Source organism: Lagopus leucura, unplaced genomic scaffold (genome assembly GCF_019238085.1).
Source record: "Lagopus leucura isolate 7727_CA_CO unplaced genomic scaffold, USGS_WTPT01 Super-Scaffold_100048, whole genome shotgun sequence".
In the NCBI taxonomy this organism is placed as follows: Eukaryota; Metazoa; Chordata; class Aves; order Galliformes; family Phasianidae; genus Lagopus; species Lagopus leucura.
In genome coordinates, this window is record NW_024962294.1 from 1,500,612 (window position 1) to 1,518,105 (window position 17,494).

The 17,494-nt window shown below is 53.1% G+C and overlaps 1 protein-coding gene across 1 annotated transcript in view; it reads right to left on the reverse strand.

Annotated features, from left to right (window-relative positions):
- The window catches only part of GRIK3 (glutamate ionotropic receptor kainate type subunit 3), a 69,220-nt gene that overhangs the window by 9,357 nt on the left and 42,369 nt on the right, over positions 1-17,494 (reverse strand). The window contains exons 6-11 of the mRNA XM_042885019.1: positions 16,226-16,399; positions 14,517-14,660; positions 13,128-13,235; positions 10,177-10,290; positions 7,384-7,587; positions 2,364-2,587 (exon numbers count right to left, since the gene is read on the reverse strand). Of these exons, the coding sequence (XP_042740953.1) occupies positions 2,364-2,587; positions 7,384-7,587; positions 10,177-10,290; positions 13,128-13,235; positions 14,517-14,660; positions 16,226-16,399 (968 nt within the window). The remainder of the gene's footprint in view (positions 1-2,363; positions 2,588-7,383; positions 7,588-10,176; positions 10,291-13,127; positions 13,236-14,516; positions 14,661-16,225; positions 16,400-17,494) is intronic.

Genomic DNA, 17,494 nt, shown 5'->3' on the forward strand with positions numbered 1-17,494 from the left:
TGGGCTGGCATCCCTCTTCCTCAGGTGCAGAACAGGGGCTGAGAAATATTTCATCAAAACCTCTGATTACTTTCTTGTCTCTTTTTGGCAGGGGAGCGTTTCAAAGAAGGCTTAGTTAAAGGTGAGATCTAACACGAAGTGCTTCTGAGTCTAAATTGCATCTCCAGAGAAATCTCCCATGAATCACCCCGTCTTGATTGCAATTAAGATGAGTGTTGATCCCCACCCTGCTGTGCTAGAAGTGATGGGTGGTGGCTGTGACCCCACATTGTGTCCCCTCACAGGAGATGCCACGGAGCTGTTGGCATTGTGGTTCTTCAGCACTGGGAGCAGAAAGGCTGATTAAAGGGGGAGAGGATCACGTCCATCGTTCCCTGCCTCTGAGCAGCCCCTGGGTTGGCTGCAAGCAGCACTGACCTATGGCTGTAACAGCAGCACATGACCCTGGTGCCTGGTTTGGAGCTCACAGCTCTGAGTTCAGGCTTTGTGATGCTGAGTGTTTTTTTCTCCGGAGGATGGAATCTGAAAGGCCTGGCCAGGGTCAAAAGCAGATATTGGCTGTGTTGCTTCTGAGTATGATAAATACATCCCATATTTCCCCCATGAAAGCTCTTAACACTCTGTTGTTCCTGCAGAACCTTAGTTACGTGGAATGCTTGATGTTCTTAAGAGTCTGAAGGCAGAAGGAGCATCAGGAACAGAACACTGTTTGTAGGGCTGTGTTTCAGCCCCTGTGTAGCCCACACAGTGCTGTGCAGTGGGGCTGAGCAGTGCTGGGTCCCAACACAGTGGGGGTCAGGGGCTGCCAGCACTGTCCTGTACTGCAGTGCCTTGTGTGGCTGCAGAGTGCACAACAGACACGCTTTGGAAGAAGAATCTGAATCCTCTGAGCTGGGTTTGGTACTCAGATGAGTAGGGAGAAATAAACTCATAACAGTTAAAACTGTATTTGAATTCTAATTCCAAGCTGTGCGAGCATCCCTATAATTGATGGCGTTCGAGCCAAAGACGTTACGGCAGCAGAGTCCATCTAGCTGTGCTCTGCATGGCTGACAGAGACATAAAGTGAAGAAATTCCATTAATCATCGCAGTATTTCTCCTTCCTGTAATTACCAGGGTTCTCTGTACCCGGGTGAGCACCTGCCTGCTGAGAGCACCAGCACTGGGGGCTCAGTGCCTTCTGCCCCGGCCCAGGGCTCTGCCACATGGCAGAGGTGCATTGCAAGGACAGGGAGGGAGAATGCTTCCCTTACAGCCTGCAGCCCTTGGGGACCTTTGGTGCCATCAGGGGACGTGAGGCCCCTGCAGTGGGGGGTCAGGGGTGGAGAAGCTTTGCCCCCCAAGGTGGGCTGGGGAGCGCTGGTGCTGTCTGCCAGGCAGGGATTCCTCTGACAACTGCTGTGATGTGTAATTAGGATATTACACAGTAAACTTAGGAAATCATCTCTAAAAGCCTCCAAGGACCTGAGGGAGGTTGAAAATTGCAGATTTGTTGGAACACGAGGGTTAATCGGTTCTAGTTACTGCAGTTTCATGTTTAATCTCTGCTCTGACTGCCTGATGGATGGCAGGGGCTGAGGCAGGGGCTGCCTCCTACATTGTGCTGTGGGGAGAGGCACAGCCCTGGGGGGCAGCAGGGGCTCCTGAAGCACTGCTGCATGGCTAGAGGTGTGCAGCACGCTTCTCTGGGCCTCACCCCACATATCTGAGCACCTAAGGAGTGTACAGGGCCAGGGATATGGCCAAGAGCAAGCAAAGGCTTTGTTCTGCTTTGAGGAGGTGGCATCACGTACTCAGAGGAGCCCTGGACTGTGAATCTCATCAAAGACGCTGTGAAATTAATAACACATGCAAATGTATGCAAATTCTGCTGCTTTTAAATATAGAGGTTTTAAACATGTTAATTAGATGCATATTAATTTCTGTAAACAGACACATTGTCGGGTCCGTAGCAATGCGCTCTCTGTTCTTTTGCCATTGGGAAGGCTGTGGGGCTGGCTGTGCCCTTGCTGGAAGTGGGCTGTGCAGGAGGGGAGGCACTGATTGGAATGCACACAGTAGGGTCACTACAGGGAAGATAAAAGTTGGGCCTGTTTTGGTTTAACACAGAGCAGTGCCACAGCTGAGCACAAAGCCATCTGCACTCTACAAAGCCACGGATGCCCTAAGACCCTGTGCTGCAGCTGATGCTGGGATCTCCCTCTGTGGGAAGGGCAGGAGTGGAGTGGAGCAACGGGTCATGGGCCAGGGGTAATCTCATTAATGAAACAGGATTAACATCGTGGCTCCTGTGGTGCAGTCGGATCCCTGCAGAGTTCTGTGGAGTGTGGGGAGCAGCGGGGCCCTGTGGGCATCCCCTTACCTGGCTATGACAAAGAGCACGCAGCTGACCCCCAGGTAGGCGAGGAGAATGTACATCCAAATATCAGGAGACAAAGGGTTGAGGAAGGAAAACACACTGGGGTTGGTCCCGTTGGGCTTCCGGTACAGAATGCTGACCCCCAGGGTCATAAAGGGCTTGGAGAAGTCTATCGCTTTTTCCCGTACGTGAGTGATGGTGAGAGGAGCAACAGCCAGGTCAGCTTTCTGTGCACGGCACGGGGAGAGACACAAAGGGAGAGAGAGAGAAAGAAGCCATTAGACAGTGAGCATCCTCATCCTTCCAGCCCTGCTCCCCAGCACATGGAGCTGTGTTTGCTGCCTGCTCTGCTCCTGGGACGCAGGGCAGAGGGGCTCCAGGCACAGAGCCTGGATTTCAGCTGTGCTGGGCTGTGGGGAGCCTGGGTTCAGCTTGTTCTGGTCTGCTGAAAGGCAGCATCATAACCCGACCCCAAAGGCTCAGCCTGCACGGCTGGGATGGCTTGGGAGCCACAGCAAAGCCCATGCTGCAATGGTGCAGAGGTTCTGTCATTGCTGCCTTCACCAGAGTGCTCCAAACCCAGCATTGTGTGTGTCCCAGTGTGAGCAGGGGAAGCTGGTGGAGATAGTGAAGGATTTCACTCCTGAGAGAGGGAGGAAATGAGCAGTGCTGCGGCCAGGGCCAGCAGCCACCTGTGTGAGATCCTGCAAGCCAGAACTGTCAGAATGATGGAGCAAGCAGAATGCCGGCCAGGAGCTTGTGCTTTGCCACAGAAAACGAAAGGAGAAAAATCTGCATGGATGCCCGAGGATCAAAACGCTTTTAGCACAGTAATAAAATTTTACTGTGTCATTTCAGCAGCTCCCATGATCTGATGGCAGCCCCACATCCTCAGCAGCACGTGTCGCATACAGACAGAAGGAGGCAGCAGCCCGGGCTGTGCTGTGCCCACAGCTTTCAGGGCAGGATGGGGTGCTTTGATGCCCTTTTTCTCAATGCAGATTTTTCTGGAGGTGGCTCTGATTCAGGCTTTGCTGATGGAGAGGCTGTGGATCAGCTGGATCAGCCCTCCAAGGGTGCAGCTGCCATTGGTGCCACCGTGCCACCATGATCTGGGTGTCACATACTGAATGCTTCTTTCTCCCATCCCCAGCTTTGTGCTCTGCACGGTTAGATGGCTTTTATTAGAAATGAGGAATTGTGGTGAGTGCCAACAGCTTAAAGGCCCTTATCCAGCAAAGCCACTTAAGCACACGCTTCTGCCTTCTCGGAGCCTGCACACCCCTCCAAGTGCTACGGATCTCCTCAAGTGCTGCTCTGAACCAAGGCCAGGGAGCCAACATTCTCAACACAGAACAGGGCAGCCCTGGTGCTGTGCCACTGTGTGCTCTGTGCAGGGAACTGAGCTCACTGCAGATCTCTGCACTGCTCCCATGGACCGTGCAGTCCCATCTGCAGCTCTGCTCCGTGTTGGGCCACAGCTCTGCAGCCCCTGGAGCAGAGCACCAGGACATATATTTATTCAAGAAAGTAAGCTGCCTCGGTGCTTATTTTGCCAATCTGAGCTCTGTGTTTACATAAACTAATTAGGTGTGCGTTGCCTGAGAGACAGGTAAATAGTGCATGCGTTGCTGGGTTATTATACAGGCTCTTTCTGGCAGCACCCAGACGTTCATCCCCTATCGGGGCATCCCCAGGTGCAGCTGTCCTGCTGGGCACAGCTCTGCCCACCGCTGTGCTGGGAATGCTGGCAGGGAACCCTAGCAGGGAGCTGGGCTGAAGTGGGGAGGGTTGAGGCTCTTGCAATCTTTTCTTTAGGGAAGATCCTCGGAGAGGGAGCAGGAACACCTCAGGGTGTCACAGGGATCACAGTGACAGCAACCGAGTTCTTAGGGATGCACCAGGGAGGGAAGAGCGGGGAGCCAGCACAGAGCTGGGGCTGCTCCCCACACCACAGAGAGCTTCAATCAGCCGCTCCATCGGTCTGATCAGTCTGAATGCTCCCAATTAGCAGTGCTGGGCACAGAGGAGGGGTGCAACCCGCTGCTGGGGCTCACTGCCATCTTCTGACACTGAGTTCCTCCAGGGCATAAATAAGAAGTGAAACAAGAGGAGCCTCATCCGCCAGCAATTGGTTTTCCTGTTGCTGGCCCCATGGCTCCCAGATGAATCCCCTCTCTGCAGCACTTGAGATAAACACCCACCAGTGCACAGCGCTAATGGGAACGTGGCAATGTGGTGCAATATGTATTTCTGCCAGAATGTACTGTCAATAAATGCCCATTTATTGTGAAAGTGTTAAATCAGCTGTCATAAATCGTCCCTAAGGATAGACATTACATCTTCTCTATAGTTACCATTGGCAGGGATTTCCATTAGAAACCCTATTATTTTTCACGCCTTTTTTATTCCCACAAGAAGTTTTCAGATTGAATGGAAATTTGATATGTACTGTCTCAGCAGAAGACAAGTTTTATTTGTGAACGAGTTTGTGCAAAATGTCCAGAACAACTCACGCTGTGGTTTTATGTGGCTCTGCCCACAAACAACACGGAAGATTTGCAGCCGTTCTGTTGGCAGACAGCTACGATTTAGAACCGGGATGGATGGGCCATGGCGCGCAGCGCAGCTCTGCTTGTATCAATAATAATTCCTATGAATAAGCAGCAGTAATAGCTCAGTGCTGATGCAGGGCAGAGATGTGCCATTGCCAGCTCGCTGCTCACTGCCTACGGATGCAGGGCAGGGTGGGTGATGCTGCGCAGGGTGAGCAGCAGGCGGGCACAGGGCAGAGAGTTGCTTGCTTGGGGCTTATCTGCTCCTGGGGGCACAAATGGGGTCAGGCTGTGAGCGACTCTGACTGCTGTTGCTCTTCCTGTTTATGCTTAAGGCCAGAGTGAAACAAAGCAATTACACAAAGGCGGATTGCCCAAGGCATCGCTGCCTATGGGCAGGCATGTCTGGATCAGAAGGGACAGCGGAAGGATGCGCGACTCCAAAGGCAGCAGTGCAGCAAGCTGTGCAAACAGCCCATCCTCTGTGCACTGTGCACTGCTGTGAGCTGAGCACCACCACACCCCAAAACTCATTCGTCACACCTCCTAAGCAGCCCCACTGCCTGGGCATCTCACAGCACCAGCAGAAGGGCCCGTGGGGTGGGAGCTACCCCTACCTATGTGCTGAGACTTCCCAAAGACCCCCCTGCTTTGCGCAGGTGAGATGGAGATGGCAGAGGACGGTCAGCCCTGATGTCAGTCTTGCAGTGCGGGCAGCGCTGTTCCCATCACTGTGTCTGAATGCCATCTCCAGCACTTTTCATAAGAGTTATGACACGGGTTCAAACTCTCCTGAGCACCGATCAGGTGTTGTTCCTCTCCTTGCATGGTAGGAAGGAGCTCTGCTGCTAAGCAAGGGCCGCATCTGGTTGCAGTTTCATTTTTTAATGCTTTACATAAACACTGCTGTAAAAAGCAATGACGTGTAGATAAGGGACAGAATGGCTTCAGACAGGGTCTGGGCAGTGGTTGTAAATCACTGCCCGGTGTGCACTCAGCCATACCTGTCAGAGTGCAAGCCTGATGCTTGCTTGCAAGGAAACCTGCAAGAAGAGAGGTTTGGCCCTTTGCTGTTGCTGAATGTTAATGTACTGTTTTATTAAGAGGCCAAGAAATGCTTTGGTGCAGACTGACTGTGAATTCAGGGCATGACTTAATGAGGTTGTTCCCCATATCTTCTCAGCTTGTCGTTTCCAGTCTTGGGAAGATCAGAAAAGCCCCTGAGAGCCCTGCAATGTCTTGCAGGACATTGGAAGTGACATGGGTCAGACTAAGTGACAGCGCGGCTGTTGTTCCCCATATCTCATCTCCTGTTCAGAGCTTTTCCCCAGCAGCCTGCAGCAGGGATGCTGTGCTGGGAGCGGGGACCTGCTCAGCACTGTGGGATGCTGTGATCTGGCACGCTACCAGGGGACACAGCCTGTGTCACACATCCATGTCACACACATTGCTCAGGGCACACAATAGCCAGGGCTGTTGTGTAAGAGACCCTTCAATCTAAAGTCTGCACGAACCTGTCTGGAAGCAGAAATACAGAGGCAGATTTGCACAGCCTGTGGCACATTCCCCTGTGAGGCAACGTGTCCTGGTCCCCAGGGCTGTCCTCGTGTGCCCTTGCCATCCTCCTGCCTCTCCAGGATGAGCCATCTAAGGACTGCCGTGTGCTTCTCAAACTGATGGAGCATCACCGTGTCCCTCTAAGGGACATAATCATTATCATCTGCATTTTACAGATGGAGCAAGTACTGCACAGAAGCAACTTGTCCAATGTCATTTAAGGCAGACAAGACAAATCTGGAAACACAACCTAGATCTCTAAGCCCCAGCTCTGCTGTCTCACTGCGAGACAATGCTCTGTTATCTGTTCACAGCAAAGCTCATTTACCGAAGTGACTCACCCAGCAAATGCATCCTTCTCACACGGCCTGGAAGAGCATCACGGCTGCTACGTACAAGAGATTATTTTTGTCTCTTTTCTGCAAGTGCAGCCAATGAATCTGGGAGGTGTCAGTGAGGCTGGGAGGGGGTCCGAGTGCTGCACCACTGGGACAGGGCTAAAGGAGGGACAGATGTGCTCTGTAGCACCTGGGAAATGGAGATCAGAGTGAACTCTGTCCTATCTCTTCTTCCAGAGACCTTTTCCAGGAAGGAGAACTTTGTACAAACACCACAGCCCTGAGTGGCCCTGAGGGGGCATGGGGTGTGCTGGAGGCAGAACCCAACTAGGAGCTCAGCATCTGCTGGCTGTGTGTCCTGGCTTCAGGCTAGGTGACCTTTTGGCAGCTGCAAGAGCAGGGTTGCCCCTGGAGTTGCGTTGGCGTCAGTGGGCTTCTGTAAACTGCCTTATTAAAAATGCAGATATGGGGAGAGAGAGCTGTGCCCTATACGTTGCCCATGCCCTCCGGCTGTGCCACCCAGGTTTGGCCACGCTGTGCCCCAGCCCCACCGCAGCCCTGTGCCCCACTCACGTGGTCGATGAGCTCCTTGATCATCCCGTTCCACTGACCCTTGTCGTCCTGTGCTCCGTACTTGCCGTCCTCCACCAGGCGGATCTCGTAGGTGAAGCCCAGGATGACAGCCAGCTCCTTCAGCAGGTCGATGCAGTACCCCTCGAAGCGGTCGTTCCCAAACAGGGCCGTGTCAGATTTGCGGAACATGACGAAGGGTTCCTCCTGGGCACGGACAGCACAGACCCCATTATGGCTCAGCCTGGCTCCAGGGTCAGCTCGCCAGGCTGTGCTGGCACGGGGACACGCTGGGAGTAAATTAACTTTGCACAGCGCAGCAGCTAATTAGCAACCTTGTTTACCCCACAAAATTTAATTTTGTCTCTTCTGAGCGGCCAACTGTTTTCCATTTGGTGGGATTTCAGGGACAAAAATATCCATTTCATGCTCTGAAATGAAGTGCTGAGGGGCAGTGCAAGGTCAGGGGGATGAATAGGAGCGCCAGTCCTGCACGGTTGGGTGCCCACCACGCTGTGGGTCTGGGGCTGAGCCCAGCAGGCTCTGTGCATGGCTGCTGCAGCCCAATGATCCCCCAGTTTGGTTCTGTTCCGTTTTGAAGCGCTCCCTATGGGATGCAGGGCTCTGCTCTGGGGAGTGGGGAGGTTGGGGCAGCAGCTCCAAGTGGAGAAGTGCTCCATGCCCATGGGGCAACGGGTAGCAGGTGTGGGTGCAGCAAGCGGCACGGCTTGGGATGGCATCAGGCATGGGCAGCCACCAAGGGCAGGGAACGGGGGGCACAAGGGCAGCCCGAGGGGGGAAACACGGAGGGGACGACAGATGGGAATGGCAAAGGCTGAGAAGCAGCGGGCAGGAGCTGGGAGGCAGGCAGAGGTAGCAGCAGCTGATAGATGGCCACAGTGAGGACTGCACACAAGGCTGGTGTCCTTGCCGACGGGGCTGGGCTCCGGCACCGTGCTGGGGAGCAGGGCTGGAGCTGGTGTCTGCCTGCAGCACAGAGCAGCGTTTGCAGAAGCACAGAGCGATGCAGGAGCACCGCTGTGACGGGGCTGAGTTTGGCACGCAGCTCTGTTACGCCTTGCCCCCCCTACACCTCCTCCCCAGCTTTCTTTTTTATCTCTAGAATTAGTGCTTTGTTTGTGGATCGGCCCAATCGATGGGTCTGGATATAAATACGGCAGCTCCAGAGCAGCTGTAAAGCACTATTAATTTTGGGAAGCGCTGTAGGGATTACATACATATTTAACAGCCGAAGCGCCGAACATTAGCACGGCGCCCGCTTCAGTAATGCATCTGCAGGTCTCAAACATTTCCTAGGGGGTAATTCTGAACTCTGTGAACCACTTATTCATGGACTATTTCACAATTTATTACTGAAAATGGCCAGACATCCAATTCACAAGCTCTCTCGGTTTGCTAATCGATTTCTCAGTGAAGGTGCCCTCAATTTCATAACTTCACAGTTCCCATATTGCTTGGGGAGAGTGGTGCTGGCTGCTGGGGTAATATTTCTCTTCCAACAAGTTGCTGCGATGTGAACAAAAAGGGGAAAAAATAACCTTTCGTGCTTCCCCTTCTGAGGCTCCTCCTCTGGCTTTCCGGCACAGCAGAACAAAGGCAGAGTGCAAATGCACAAACAGTTTAGGGATGTGGGTTTTTAGAGCCCGGTCTGTGAGGGCGCAGTGGCTGCAGACTGGGGCTGAGTGCATTCCCTGTGGGCTGCAGGGTCCCCCCAACCCCGTGCGCAGTGCAGTTCATAGGAACTGGTGCTGTCTGCATGTTTTGCAGTGTGTACATCCTTGCAGAGCATGGGATGAAAGCACTGCCCGAGAGAAGGATATCAGAGGCAGATGGCTCACAGGTCCCCATCATTTTGCATTGCACCCTGGTCTTGGAGGGTCACCCCAAGTGGACGTTTCCAGGCCCTGCAATGCATCCTGACCCCAGCAGATGCCTTCCCCAGCTTCAGCCCAGCTCTCAGCTCTACCTACGCCTGCCCTTCCTGCAGTCCCATGGCCTCACCTCACCTTTGCGGGCTCCTGCACCTCCCAGTGCCCCCCACGCATCCTCCTTCCCCTCTCTTCCCCCTCCCTTTTGCTTTGTCACTTCACGTGCACTTGTGTCATAGCTCCTGATCTGGCTGTTGTTTACCTGTATCTGCTGGGGAGCTGTGGCTGCACCCCCTGCCACTGCTCCACACACAGCCCTCAGTCTCACGGATTGCATAGCCTAAAGCTTTCAGCCTCAGAGATCCCCCCAATAGCAGCTCTCCACCCTCCCTCCCCCCAAAAACAAGAGGACCATGTGGCTGTGAGCCGGCTGTCTGGGGTAGATGCTCCTTGTTCCTTCGTGGTGGTAACTCCACGAACCTGCACTGTGTGATACGGCCGTATCCAAACCAAAGCCACTCGTCATAACTCATTAGATAGAAAATAAAAATTCATTCTGATCTGATGCCTGCCATCAAATCCAATAGCCAACGTGCGGACAAAATGCAGCGTGACAGCAGGCAGCAGAGGGGCCCGCTAAGCAGCCGTGCTTTGCTGGGTAATGGCATTACTCAGAGCTGGCTTATCAAAGATGTGCTTAGGAGAGGGAAAGAAACGCGATTGTCACAGCTCAGCCTGGGTCTGGGGCTGTTCCTGGCATCGCTGTGCAGAACACAGCATCCCTGATGGGGGCACTTGGCAGCCGTGGGGGTCCCCAGGAGGTGTCCTGACTCCACAAGGGCGCACGTGGGGGGCAGAGGGTGTGCTGAGCTCGGGGCAAAGAGGGGGAAGAGCTGCAGTTTCTTACCAGCACAGTGGTGACAATCAGAGATCTGTTGCTCAGTGAGTCCGTGACGTTGGGCCCTCGTCCCTTGGAGATCTCGGTGATGTTCAGACCATTGGAGGGGTTCCATGTACCCACCTGAAAGGAAGCGAGCAGACAGAAGGTGAGCTGCTGGAACACCAGCACTGTTCCCTGAAAATGGAAGTTGCTTTCTTTTGGAAGCAAAGCTGACATCAGCTTGTCTCACCCAACCGAAATCTGCGATCGTCATTCAGCATGGGTCACTGCTGTGCTGTGCAATGGGTTGTGTGCTGCATGGGGCAAAGCTTGGGGAAGGCAGCAGGGTTTGGAGCTGAGTGCACCATTTGCAGCTGCACTGAGTGGGGTGGGTGGTCAGAGCACACTGGCTGTCGGCTTTGGGTCAAAGCAGAGCAGAATCAAAGGGAGCAAAAATATACCCAAATTTGGTTTTAATTCCCTGAGCGGAGCCCTCCCAGGAAGGTGCCAGGAGCAGCAGGGAGCACCACATCTCCTCCACCCCCCTGGCTCTTCCAGGTGCTCTGCTTTTCTCCAGCTGTCAATTTCAATAAGTCGTTAGGCTTTGAAGGTGTCTATTGACCCAGAAATAGCAAAACATGTCTCTATTTAGAGAAGCTGGCTGGGCAGCTCTAAGCCTGTTAACCCAGACTGTGCAGCACCGGAGGCTGGAGGAGCGTGACGGCACGGTGTGGGGTCAGCAGGCTTTGTAATGGGTGATGCTGCCTGAACAGAAACCTCATAAACTCCAGAAGACTTTCCATGAGCGCTGTGAAAGGCTCTGAGTGTTTCAGGTGAAACTCTGCTCTCCATCTCCCTTCTGTGCCAGCAGCTGCAATGCGAAGGTCTGCATTGCTAATGATGCTAATAGGGGGTCTGAATGAGCCTCCTCTACTCAAAGCTCTGTGGGATGAGGCTTCTTCAGGAAAAGGAAATCCACGGAACTTAAGGCTGAAGTAATGAATTTAACAAAATGACAGAAAGAAAAGGAAAAAGAAAACAAGTGCCTTAAGAGATCTGTGCGGCTCAGATAGTCAAAGCACTTGTAATTAGGTTTAGTTAATGCTCTGGTAATCCCTGGAACATCCAGGAGGTATCGGGATCAGGAGTGCAATCCTAAAGCTCAACAGACATAAGCTGCTCTACATAATGCAGAACCCGAGCAGGATTTGTTTGCTGTTCAGCATTCTGTTATTTCAGATTAACCATTGACAGCAGCGCGGCGTCGGCGGAGATTTGACATCGATACTTGAGAGCCCCTCCTGAGCCCACAGGAAGCTTTCAGACAATGAGGTGGTGAGCTGTGAGATGTCAGGATTGCTGCAGACAAAAGTTGCACGCAATATGCATGGAGCTGCGGGCGGCGTGAGGCACACAGCACTGATAACAACGTGGTCCTATGGAGCGCATGGCAGACAGATGTGCAACGTGGAGATGCACTGTGCAGTGCCTCACACATCTCTCTGCTACTCCAGCACTCCAGAAAGCTCTGTTTTGGGTGGTGCTGCTTCTTTTTTTGTTCAGACTCTAGTGGGGAAAAAGAAGCAGTCGGGGTACAAAGATCAGCGTGTGCTCAGTTTGTGTGAGATGGGCTCTGAGCAAACGGGGATGGGGGTCACAGGGTTTATCTGAAATAATGTTTTCTTTATTCTGTGCTTGGCACCAACAAATGCATTGCTAGGGGAGGGCTCTGCTGACCTGGAGATTTGTTGCTGCAAGCACAGAGCTACTATGGTGTTGTGAAAGTGTGACGACAGCTTCTGCTGGAGAGAAGGGAGCTGGGAGCTGGGATGGGATGGGATGGGATAGGAGCTGGGAGCTGGGAGCTGGGAGCTGGGAGCTGGGATGGGATAGGAGCTGGAAGCTGGGATGGAAACACTCTGTGAGCACTGCAATTGATCCCCAACCCCAACTTAAGGAGGCATCTGCTCCCCTCAGCGGATTGCAGGCTGCTCCTGACTGCTCCCAGCTGGTGTCCCTGTGGGATTCATCCCCTGTCCATGCCCATGGGCACAGGGCTCAGTGCCTTGTCACTGCTGCCAGCCCATCACCTTGTGTGTGTCTGAAAGCAGATGGCTCCAGAGAGGGGATGAATGGCTGCCCTGGAGCTTGCAAAACTGCAGCACAGCCCTTAGTAGGGCCAGCACTCAGCATCACTCTGCAAAGGGCTCTGGGAGCCCTCGGTGTCTTTGTGTGTGGGTTTGGAGTCTGGTGGGGGTCATTGGTGGCCATGAGGCAGCCTCAGGCTTCTCTGTTTTACCTTAAACAAACAGACCTCACCTTGAGACTGCTGTGTTAGAGGCTTTGGTGCTTTTCTTTTGAAAAGTAATTGGAGAAAGGGGAATGAAATCCCAGTGACCACTCAATGACCAGCATGGTGTCTGTGCCCCTGAGACCTGCAGCAATACAAGAGGCTGAGGCTGCTGGGACAGCCAGAAAACACGCTTTGCTTTTTCTTTATCATCCCTTAAATAACACAGAGGCAAATTAAACTACGCAGCGCATCCTCCAGAACCCAGCCTGTAATAAGTCAGTGCCATTTCCAAGCAATTTTCCTTGTGGAAATCACACCAAGATGATGCTTTCAAGAAGCTGTTTGCTGTTCTGTGAGCAAACCAAGCAAGGAGCTGGGTGGGATGGGTTTTATCCCCCCCTTAGGCTGGGCGAGCAGAGGTTAATGGCTGATCTGAGCATTCCTTCTGCTCCACGCTCTGCCGTGTCCCCAAGAAGTGCCACAAGCACTCCTGCAGCTGGGATCTGTAATCCTCCATGCGCTGCTCTGGGGCCGTGAGTCACAGCAAAGGTGTGGAGAGGAATCAGAGAAATCTTGCAGAATAAATATCCTTTTTATATAAAACCCAGAAAACAGGGAAGCAACACAACCACCATTCATCTCCTCCACGTCAGAGCTGTGCTGGGGCAGGACAGACACTGCCTACCTTTTCAAGGCCGTCTTCTTTCAGGCTGATGATGTCCAAGTCAAAATCTGTGCGCAGACCGCTGCTCTTGTTAAAGACGATGCGTCCGGTGAGTCCTTCCCACTGGGCCTGGAGGGGAGAGGAAAAACACAGGGCTGTCAGTTGGCATCGTAAATAAGCTTCTTGCCCTCTGCTCTACTATCTTTTAATTAGTCCCACTCCTGGTTCTTTCTCCCCAAACAACATGATTAATTAATGACCACCTCCATCGCCGTGTTCTGCAGATGGAGACGTTCAGAGCGCTCTGCAGTCCCCGTGCTGGTTTTGTTTGCACCTTTCGTGTCCGACAGCTGTTGGGGCTGTGATGACTCAGTAAAAAACTCCTGCATTCATCATAGCATCCTTGCGGGCTGCATTTATCCTTGCGGTGCTGATAAATGCTGGGCTGCGGGGAGCCCAGCTCTGGGACAGCTCTGCTTGAGCTCATAAATTAAGAGCTGCTTTTGGCAGGATGCTGATGCTCCCGAGGGGAATGGGAGCCTGAATGTCCCGAGCAGTGGGCAGCTGTGGGAGTGCTGGCACTCCTGCAGTGTGACCTCAGCAGGTGGCACTGTGGCCATCGCTGCAGCCATGCTCACAGTGTGTGGCAGTGCTGCTCGGGGTGCAATAGGGGCACACTTATCTCTGCACTGTGCTGTGTTGGTGCCAGAATGGGAAACGACAGGAGGGCACTGGCGTGTGAGCTCAGGATAATTTGCAAAAGGAACCAACCAAACAAATTATTTACACTGTCTTTTGGCAGCCAGCTGGAGCAGCTTTCCACAGAAGGGAAGAAAACATGAAATAGGGGAGAGAGAGAGGCAGAGATAGAAGAGATACAATCTTCAGAGCCGATTAAGAGGAGGTTCATTCTCTGCCTGTGATGGGAACAATTCCTCTCACTGCTCCCACAGCTGCATGGTTGTGCTGCCCAGGCTGGGTGCAGGGCTGTCCGCAGGGCAAGCTGCAGCACCCTGACACCAGCAGTGTCCTTCTGTCTTTGTGTTTAAGGACCTTATGGGACTCTGTGCCCAACCTTTTAGGTCCAACCCTGGGCATGTGTCCTTTGCTGCAGCTGCTTCCCTGACTTCCTACGCAAAAAGTCACTGCTCCAGAAGTTCCCAAAGGCCAGGGGGTAAAAAGGTGACTTTCTTACAGAGCCACACAGGCAGGTTTGCACCATCTCCCTGCCTTCATTTGTTCTTACAAAGGACTCTTTGCAGCCAGAGCAACACGTGGGGTCCTGGGGAGAGTTTTCATAGCCCTGGAAGCACGAAACCCTCTGTTACGTGTGCAGGTACGCCTCACTGCTCCTGCTGCAGAATCTTTGCCGTCATTTTGAGCAATTAGAGCTGCAAATCGGGCTCTCACCTCCTTGATGAAGTTCATGAATCGTCCGCCGAAGCGCCAGGCCTTGTGCCGGTGACACTGCAAGGAATTCACTGTCATCTGCGGGGCGCGCTGATAGCACACGGACACCACGTGCACAGCATCATACAGCAGGGCCGCGTCTGTCTAAAGGGAAGGGAACAGCATTTGTGGCTCTGCAGGGTGCTGGTGACACCCGTGCACACAGGGCAGAGATGCAGCAGAGCGGGTTTCTGTTCTTCAGGCTGAAAGAGCACAGCTCTGTCCTGAAATCAGAGCTTGGCACAATGTCATCTGTCTGCGTGCGTCTGTCTGGGCTGTTCCTGATGCTCTAGCTGCTGTGTTGTCAAATGGAGAAGCTAATTCTAAATGTAGGAGATAGAAACAGAGCTTTCTTATTTCATCTGCTTAGTCTAAGGAGGGTAAAGCAGCCTTACATGAGAGCATCTTAGCCATGCGCACGTGAACGAAGGGAAAGAAGAACCAGAAAAGCAAAGTGGCTTGTCCCTCCCTGTGCATGGAGAACTTTCCAAAATGACCCAGCCAGCACATCACAGCTACATAACATCTGCCTACATTTCAGTTTTTGAACCAGGGAGAACTTTCTGTTTCTGTGAGGTGATGGCTTTGGGTACCATAGGGTGCCCCATCTCTCCTCCAAAGTGCTCAAGGGCATCAGGTTAATTTTACATCCTGCTGTGATGAATCCTGCTGGGGAAAATACATTGTTTGCTAGCTTCCCAAAGCTGCAGAACGGTGTGCAGCACAATGAAACAAGTAGCACAGCAAACAAAGGGGAACATCCATCAGGACGTGGCCATGGAGAAAATCCTCCAGCATGGCACTGTCCCCATGGCTGCAGCACCCAAGCGTGATGAGTGGGCAGTGTGTGTCCTGCAGGCTCCTGGCACAGCAGTGGGGACAGACTTTGTGTGTTTGGGGCTGGGAGAGGAGCACGAGGACGTGGCCAGGCAGTTTCATGGGGAATTAGTGTAGTGCTGAGACCCTCCTGCACCCCTGCATGCAGCGCTGTAGAAGAGTAAAAGAAGAAGAGTGATGAGACTGTCTTCCAAAGGAAAATAAAGCAGAATAGAGGGATACGAGGAGCCTTCTCAAGGTGAAAGTCTGGGAGCTGTGCTACCTGTGGGAAGGATCGGGAGGCAGCCAGTCAACAGTTACGGGGCCAGAGACAAACTTGCAGGGAAGACAGATGGGTGAGCAGGTGCTGCACCTTCCGAGTCGTAACTCGGTGGAGCAGAGCTGCCATCAGGCCCTAAAAGGAGTCATCAAAGCTGCGGCAGAAGCTGTCTCTGGGCATAGCTGTGGCTCTTCTTCCCTGCATCAATCTCAGTGAACTGCCTGACCCAGTCCAGTCATGTGCTCTGCTCCTTCTGGAGGCTTCTTGGGATGACAAACCCCATTGTGCTCTGTCTTTGGCAGTAGTGAAAGCTTTGGATTTGAATGCCTTGTGCTGTCGTCATGCTCTGTACCATCATCACACCTTGTACCATCATCACACCTTGTACCATCATCATATCTTGCACCATCACCATGCCTCGTGCCATCACCATGCTTTGTACCATCACACCCTGCACCACCACACCCCATACCACCACACACCACACCATCACACCCCACATCCCCATGCCCCAGCCCATAACACCATGTCCTATGACGCCCTGTACCCTCAGCACACCCCACATGCCCCATACCATCATCACGCCGTCGAGCAGCCCCAGCTCTGCTTTGGGAGCAGACTGCAGCCTCTCCATCGCCCACTTCTCGATGATGGAGGACACGTGGGGGTTCTCCACATTGAGGATCCTGAAACCAGTCAGGTTCACTCCAGAGTAGCGGTATGGTTCTAGATCTAGTGCATAAAGATCCTAAAAAGAGAGAAACCGGGTTAAACATTGGATTTAGCTGTGCGGTGTTAATCTCTTTTACACTGGGTTGTGTGTGTGCCATGGCAGAACACGTGGGCAGGAGGCAGTGATGCTGCAGGGCTGCCTGTTGCAACCCATGCTGCTGTGTGCTGGTGGGGCTGGGAAGTGATGGGAGAGAACTTGCTGTAAGCACCAGAGCCCTCCGGGTGCTGGGGATGGTGGAGTGACTCTGAATCCAGAGTGCCAGTTTGCAGACAGCTATCAAAGAGGAACGGAGATGCATCTCTTGACGTTCCAACCAGCCTACACAGTCTGCAAATGAATGAGAGGGCCCTTTATGCAACTGAAAAAAACTCTCCCAGCCAGGCAGCCCTGAGCTGCTGGCAGCCGGCCCGCGGACATGGCTTGGCACACAGCAGGGATGGGCACTCCTTAATGCATCTCCTGGCTCTGGTGCTCAGCTCGAGATGGACTCCAGCTCAGGGATCATCCTCAGTGCCCCATCACTGCTGTGGGGGTGAGTGATGAGCCCAGGGCACAGCCCAGAGCCTGCACAGCCAGGATGGGACAGAGAGCTGCATGGATGTAGTTGGGGCATGGGATGCATGGCAGCCAGAGGTTTTGGAGCTTTGTATGTTGTGGCTGTACCAGCAGGATGTAGCTGGGCTGTGTGCTCACCAGACACAAGCTCTGTTCTGCCCATAGGCAGCTGCAGAAACACTGGCCCTGAAATGCAGCGCCCTGAGCAAAGCAGAACACAATCAGCACTCACCAGCAGCCAGCACTTCGTGCTCAGTGGGAGATCTGAGTTCCTACAGCTGTTTTGCTTTCGTAATATTTAGGAGTTTGATCTCTCCTTGTGTCTCCCCATGACCTTGCGCCCTGGGCTGGCTGCTGATGGATGCTGGGCTGTAACCTGCTGGAGCAGCCTGCAGTGCCGTTCATCACAGGCAGCACAGCACAGCGCAGGCCCTGGGCTGGGTGGGCATTTGTTGGTTTTTTTGTTTTCTTGCTGAAAAATGGCAAGTGCAAACCTCACGTCTCATTAAAGGGCAATGCTCAGGCCTGGTTGTATGCTGACTTTCAGATGGGTTA